The 7,778-nt window shown below is 44.0% G+C and overlaps 1 protein-coding gene across 1 annotated transcript in view; it reads right to left on the bottom strand.

Annotated features, from left to right (window-relative positions):
* Positions 1–5,702, bottom strand: part of OSCP1 (organic solute carrier partner 1) — a 9,736-nt gene extending 4,034 nt beyond the window's left edge. The window contains exons 1-4 of the mRNA XM_026863363.1: positions 5,423–5,702; positions 1,713–1,867; positions 913–1,080; positions 207–287 (exon numbers count right to left, since the gene is read on the bottom strand). Coding sequence (XP_026719164.1) covers positions 207–287; positions 913–1,080; positions 1,713–1,867; positions 5,423–5,627 — 609 coding nt within the window. The 5' untranslated portion in view covers positions 5,628–5,702. The remainder of the gene's footprint in view (positions 1–206; positions 288–912; positions 1,081–1,712; positions 1,868–5,422) is intronic.
* Between the last annotated feature and the right edge of the window lie 2,076 nt (positions 5,703–7,778).

Raw genomic sequence — 7,778 nt, 5'->3', positions numbered from 1 at the left:
AATAATAATAATAATAATAATAATAATAATAATAATTATTATTATTATTATTATTATTATTATTATTATTATTATTGTAGTAGATGTGCTCAGTTTGTGAAATATTGAAAACTGAAATTACAAGCACATCGAGATGACACCAAACCGATGGTGTAATTACACAAGCTCCCTTCCATTCTTCCTGACTCATCGCATTGGGCTCTTACCCTTATGTGCATGTCCTGAAAAAAAACGAGGAGTGTTTGCCTGATGAGCTGAAATTCACCATCGGAGAGAGCGCTGTAGGTCTGGAAAAGAAAAACCCATCAGGTAAAGCTCTGCAAGTGCCCCACATCCAACCCGGGGGAAGGGGGGAACGAGCGTATCGGAATGCTGCTGGCCAAAACCCGTACGTGTGTGGCGGGGAAGCAGAAATTATGTAAGGGGGCTGCTGGTCATTATCAGTAATTACTAGCTGTGCCTAAGAGCCTGATTTAATTTCTGCTGAAGTCAGTGAGGACTCTGATCAGGCTGAATAAGCAACGTGTTGATTTAAATTGGGCCAGGAGTAAAATTACTTGCAGACGCCGCCCTCTCCAGAAACCCTCTGGAAACATTTCATGAATTCCCAGAACTTTTAACATTTTGTGAAACCAGTTCCCTTTCACTGGGACACTTATATTCTTTGTCCAAAGAATTAAAGCAGTTACACCAGCAGAAGTTGAGGCCGATTTGTTTCCCTCACATTAAAAAGAGGGGAAGGTTACTTGGATGGTTCTCTCAGGTTGAGCACGTATCAACCTCCACACTCGGTAAGGCACTTACTGACGTGGTATTTAGTCTCTAAGATTAGCTTGAAAGAGGAAAAAAAACCAAAACCAAACCAACTCCTCAAACCACAGCGTGTCCCACCAGTTTTCTGAGGATCCTTACTTCAATCAGCTGTCGGAAAGTTTCATCCACCTGGTTCAGAATGCCAGGGGCATCGCGTATGAAATCCTTGATCGCGTCCAGGTGGTTGAAGGTGACCAGCAGAATGTCTCTGGGCCGAGGGCACAGCAGCACTTGGTATTTGAAAGCCATAGTCATGAGGTCGTACAGCTGCAAAGGAACGCGGGGAAAATTTGGTTCCGTCGTAACAGAACGCGCGACGCGACTTCACGTTGATGTAGAAAGGGATTGAGACACAGGCTAGCACCTGCCTTGGGGAAGAAGCACCATTTTTGCTTTGTTTCCTAAGAAAATAAGATGTCTGCAATACATCGTCAGCCCTCGGGCTGCTCTCTCCAACTGCCTTTACAACTACAGCCAGTCCCAACACCACGAACACTCGGGTAAAACGGTGCCTACGGGTTTTTTTTCAAAATTATCCGCTGGACATACTGTCTGCAGGCAAAAATTCTAACACCTGCAAAAAAGTGTCAATATGGAAATATACACACCCATATATGTATATATATTTTTACATATACATTAACAAAATCTCATCAAGAATGCTTGCTGAACCTCTTAAACATCTAGCTATTGGAGCAGAAACAGTTCTGAAGTACCTGCTACCACCATGGATTTCCCCAAAGCCTCCCTGGCTGGGAACCATTTTTACAAAGCAAAGGGAAGGAGGGCTCTTACAAAACGACAGTGCTGTAGAGCCACGCACTAGTTACCCAAGCAGAACCTCGCGAGGGGCAGCGCGGAGGCGCCGCGCAGCCGGGACGGGTCGGTGCTCCGGTTACCTTGTCCATGCTGGCCTGGTTCAGCCTCATGATGGAAGCGTGAGCCAGCCGGTCGTACACCGTCCGCAGGGCTTTCTTGGAATAGAGTTCCTGTGGTTTAAACAGCTCTTCCATAAATTTTTTATTGAACATGGTTGTGATGATGTCATTCATAACTGCAAAGACAAAGAGCCTCTGTTTTTTGCGTCAGACACAGCACATTCACCTGGTTCATTCCACACGGAGAACTTGGACGCTGACGGCTGCGAGGAGCCACATGAATGCTCACCTGTGAAAACCAGGTACAGAGCCACAAGGAAAAAAGGAGGAGGAACATGGCCTCTTCATGTCAGCATTTCTCTCAGTCCCACCCTGGGGTAAGCGAGCAGCTCGACTCCTGCTGACTGTCCCCACGGGCAGAAATGCCACTCGAGCCGTAGGCAACAAACCCCCTTTTCCAGTGGGAATAAGACTGGTTTTGCTGCCTCGTTTTTACAGCTATGGCTAGCACTTTTCGCTTTCTAAATAGTTTCGTTTAGAGGCTATTCTGACATGTATTATCTATAAAAGCTACAGTTCTGCCTCCTCAGGCTGTTCTGCACCGCTCTGGATTTCTGCAAACTACAGCTGGCTGACTCTGCCTGCTCTCTCTTCAGCCTTCGACACTATTAGCCTATTTTTCCTTCTGAACAGAAGCTCCTGGATGATCCAAGGCTCCCTGAAGAATTTGTTACAAACGGATTAACACTGACAAGTATTTAAGGAAGCATTTATAACACCGGGATCTATGTCAGGCCATTAAGGACTTACACAGCAACATCTGCGGATACCAGAGCAGTTCAAAAGCACAGAACTCTCAACTTCCTTACACACGCCTTGTTTTTTTATGTTTAAATTTAGACATGGAATTGTTATGCAACTTAAAGAGTACGTAGAGATCAGCAGTGCTGAGTGTAAGGGCTACGCTCCGGTTATCGAACTTTTAATGCAAAGAAGAATGATTGCAGTGATTCCAGCAGATTTTGTGCTGGATTCGATACTTTTATTATATACCTGATACGTTCAACAGAGCTATCATAAATAAGCATTTATTTCTCTATCAAAAAAATGTTAAATAAAAATTTCAGTTCACAAAGGTCACTGTACAAGCATGAATCTTCCTAAGCAGATGACTGCTACTGAAGCTCACAGATGCCAGCTGACTCTTATGGGTTGGAAAAATCTCAAGGTAAAAAAAAAAATAAAAATATTGTGGTAGTGATTAGCTGTGTGAAATACTGCTATAATTGTTCACTGGTGGGTTAGACGCTGGCTTTTCACACCTGTGGTATTGAAGCTACACAAACAGCCAGAGGGAAGTTCATGATTTCTCAGATGAGCTCCCCAGGAGCGCTGCTGGGCAGGCGGCAGGCGCTGGGAACCCCCACGGGACAGCGGGTGCTGGGCAGCACCTTCTGATCCCGTTCCCTCTCCCGGCTTAAACCTGAAGATTACAGGTTTTCCCCTACACTGGTGACACACAGCATCCACTGCACTGTACCTCGCTGGGCTCACTAGTTCCTGTTCCGAGTACCCAAACAAGACAGAGAGATGTCACTCAGCTTCTGAGCAGCATGGATTACAAATACACCTAATTACAAATGGGGGAAAAAAAATTTTAAAAAATCCCTCCTCTTCCTCCCTTCTTTTCAAATAAACTGTCCATAAAACAATCCCTACTTACAGTGAGGCAAAAATCCTCGCTTTTTTCAGTGGAGGAAATCAAATATATTAGTGTTAGTATGTGTTAGTTTATATTTCATTTTGCAAGTAATCAATTATGACAAAAATAAGAATTTTTGCCTTATACTGCTATCAAGAAAAATATTTTTAATTTGCTTGTGTATGTTGCCCACACAGAGGCTTCTCCTCTGTCTTTGGAGAGGCGCTAAGAACCAAAACTGTCAGGAGACAGACAACGTCCCAGCGCACCGACTGTGGCTGGCAGATATTCTCAACGGAATCGCAGATCTGTGTTAACCACACACCCAGCCTTACACAGATTATCTTCTGAAATTAAAACCTCTTGTATTGACTATAAAAAGAACTCAGAAAGACATTAAAAAAAAAATTACGGTAAAGGGCAAATCTCACATGGTATGTTTGATAACGACACAGCAAAGAGATCTTCGAGCACAGGGAGTCCCTAGGGAGAGACTTAGGCCGTTCTAACAGGGGGAGATAACAGAGAAAGGCGTCAGCTCAGGGACAACGGCACGCCAAGCAACATAGCATCAAAGCAATTTAGCAGAGAGGGGTTTCATCAGCAGGGATGGGGAGGGGGAAACCAAGTATAGACAATGCGATGGACGGAAGAGAAGCTGAGGGTTTACGGTGGCTTTCGCCTACACGTGCCATGTCACTGGTAACAGACACATTCCAACGAGTAGTGCGCTGCCACGTAACATGGCTCGGATGCATGACATGAGACTGGAGCCTTGACGCCTGAATGACGCTCGTGCTTCTCGGAGGACACCGAAGGCAGCAGAGGGAACGTTACGAGTTCAAAACGGTCACATGTTCTACTTGCAGTGGGTTTATGGATCGTAACCAGGCCAAAGGCAGGCAAAGACGCCTCGTCATGGCTCCATCGGCAATAGCCGGTTGCTCTGTCACCCTCCAGAGATGCCGTTCCCTGGCAAACGGTTCTCTCTCACAAGAGAAGCTGATGGGTCAACTCTGTGCCACTAGAACCTAAACACCATAAAGCAGGCTTCCATACAACTCCTCATCGTTTTGGGTGTGATAAAAGGGGAATCTTGGAGACTTCTGGGATGTTAAATGCTGTAAAAGTGTTCTTGGAAACAGCACATAATGGTAGCAAAAAAAAAAAAGCTGGGGCAAACTTCAGGATATCAGTTATTTACCTTCAGCAAATATTCAAAACCTACAAACAATGCTTATTTTGAAAAAATAATTAATCATAACCCTGATCTCACTTTAAAAAGGGCTGCTCAAAAAGACGCTGGCAGTTCTGCAAAAAAACCTGCAATAGTTTAGGGGATTTATTTTGCCATCCCCTTTGCTGGAGGCCACCGTGTCAAGGCCGAGCCCAGAGGAATCGCACGCTCACACCTGAGCTGCTCCACGGCAGAGCCCGACGCCTCAGCTCAAACCCGCCCTTGGGGATAAGCTCAGCCAAGATGAGCTTGGCTCACGTGTGAGCACCTGCTCCTTTGGGATTCGCTCTGCTGCAAGGGTGCTGGCCGCCGCAGGGAGGGGTAAGCAGCTCGGATGGAAATGCCTGAAATCCTTCCTGGAGTTCACCGGCCAAAACCCTAAGCAACGAATTACAAAAACTCTTTGAAAAATGCAGTACACGTAATATTCCTGCATTTCAGCAGAAAAACAACCTTCACAATGCTCACACAATTATATGCTTGCATTACCACGATGCTGGAAAAATACAAATATCATTTTGGTTAGAAAGACGGCTCTGATAAAAAGTTGTGATCTATTTACAGTCTTGGTTAAATGAGCAATTCATTTTTGAAGCTGTACGATTTTGATATTGTCTATTTTTTCCGAAGATCTATAACGTGCATTTTAATGAGCAGGTGAGTGGTATTATTCATCCTTGACACTGCCTAGAAGGCTGCAGGAACAGCATACAGTGCGGTCACGTACGATGAGCCTCATGTGTGCATGTAGGGGGTGCTCGTCTACTGCATGCAGCTAGAAGATTACAGTACCTCGTTTCCTGTCCACATCTGTCCATTCATCTACACGAAGCATATAAAACAAAAACATCAGTTCGAGAAGTAAGAACAATAGTTTCAAGGAGAATAAAAGAAAGAAACTAAAAAAAAATAAATATATAGATCTAACTAATGGACTGTGGTTTTTCTCATCAGTATTCAGCGCGTAACCAGAACGAACTCTTCTGTTACTTGACATCTTTCACTTTCAAGGAGCACACAAAAGACAACACCCTGCCCTCCCCTTGGGGAAAAAAAAAATCTTGTTGCTTCAATGGAGATAAAATTTTATCCTTGGTTGAATCTTAGCATGTTTTGCACTGAGCCTGCAAAGTTTTCAGCTGGTTTTTTTTTTTGCACTCACAAGTGAGCAGAATGTGAGTGAGTAGTTTTAAGCATTAACACCTTAATGTGGACGAATCCATGTCTCAGTTTAAAACGACACCTGATTTTTTTGGAAGATAAAAATCCATATGTGGATAAACTAGTGGGATCTAATTCTCCTGCTGAGATATTCCACCAAGTATGGCTAATTTAGTTTAAACTGTCAACTCAGACCTCTATGAACTGTAGTAACATTTGTCAGCTCGTGCTCTGAAGAAACAAATGAGTAATTTAAAAAAAAAAAATCATCACACTTCTGTGGTGAAACAGTTGCTGTTGTTCAGCATTTCTTTATACTGGACATGCAGGAGAAGGAAAAAAAAAAGTAACAACCTCTTCAATACTGAGTTAACACTGAGTTGATTATTACAAAACCCAACAGCTTCCTGAAGCGCGTTCCCCACCCTACGTCTGGAAGCTGCAAGAATTTGTTAAAAGCAAAGCAGTTTTAATTTGTAAGTGGTAAACAAAGAGGTGCTCAGCTGTAAGCTGGGATTTCTGTGCATGCATGTGAACGTACAGGGCTCTACTTTTACAGTAATTTTGACAAAATGCTAGGCTGACAAGATTTTTGTAGAAACCGGACAAGGGTTTCAGGAGCCATATTTATGTTATTTGACGTTTTTCTTAATTGTGCGTACTTCTGCATAGGCTTTACAAAATCATTCCTGGAAACCACTGCCAATTGTGAAGCAATCTGGTCTTCCTGAAAGAGTTCAGGACCTGGACTGAGATGCCCGAATCCTGAGTTATTTTGATTCCAAAAATAATATTTCTGGAGCACTCGAACAAGTACAGCAACACAGGAAAGTATTTCCATTTCTGCCTTAGGTGTAAGCATTTCACGAATTAGCTTCAAGAGTACCCTCAGGCGGTTATTGCCGCGGAAACTTCACGATTGACAGAAACTTTATGATGAACTGAACAGGCTTTACTTCCAACTGAAGACAAGAAAACCACGGCCAACTCCCGCGACAGTGAGGAAACTGCCCCAAGACGCCTTTCGGCGGCGGACCGCGGGGTACTGGTACTGCCCGGGCAGCGGGAACATCCGGATCGCATCCGGGGTCCCGCGCACAGAGCCGGTACCCCGGAGCCCGGCCCTGCGCGGGGGCCGGGCACCAGCAGCGATGGCAGCGCCGCTCCTCCGGTCCCGCGGGGCCACCCCGACATCCCTCCTTGATTCATCACATGGCCTGGTCCTGACTGACCAGGCATGCTTCTATCACCACCTAATTTAAAAAAAAAAAAAGACAAAAAGACAAAAAAATACAGACTTCTGTGTTTTCCTAATAAAAAAGCCACCTCGTTCCCAGAATTTTATTTGCGTTCTTGGTAATGCTGTTAAAGCTCCATAGGAATTTTAACTACTGCTACAATTTCAGCAGCAGTAATTCATAGAAAAAAAACCACGATCACACTGGTAAGCAGCAAGTGTACCTTGCCATCTCTCATGATCCCGTCCCATCATTCCTCCATCCACATTTCCCTGCCATGAACGATCTTGATGCCCCTCTAACTTTCGACCATGATCTCCCCAGTCACGTCCATCTCTTAAAAAAATAAAAGAACATCTTCTAGGTGTGTCCCTTACCCATTTAGCAGCATAGGGTGAAGCCAAACAGTGTACCCCATATGAAAGTGTATTAAAATTGTTAATCAAGCTGTATCTATAGCCACCTAATCATTGCAGTAAAACCGGTCAAAGAAAAATGACACAAACTTGCTGAACAGCATCCTTTGCACAACAAAGCTTGTCATCTTCTTATCTAGAGACATAATTAGTATCACAATGATCTAAAATACTCAGACATGGAACAATTCATTGACTGCCATTCCTCTGTCTGTTATATTTACGTAGAACTCAATGTTATGAATGTGAAAAACACCTGGCTCATCTAGCTGGTTTAAAGAGAAACCGCTATGATTCCAGATGAGTCTCAGCTTCCCACCTCCACCATTGCAG

The sequence above is a fragment of the Athene cunicularia genome (genome assembly GCF_003259725.1).
Source record: "Athene cunicularia isolate RWA chromosome 23 unlocalized genomic scaffold, athCun1 chr23_part1, whole genome shotgun sequence".
Taxonomy (NCBI): Eukaryota; Metazoa; Chordata; class Aves; order Strigiformes; family Strigidae; genus Athene; species Athene cunicularia.
The sequence above is the reverse complement of the archived record's forward strand: the minus strand, read 5'-3'. Positions and strand labels throughout refer to the sequence as shown.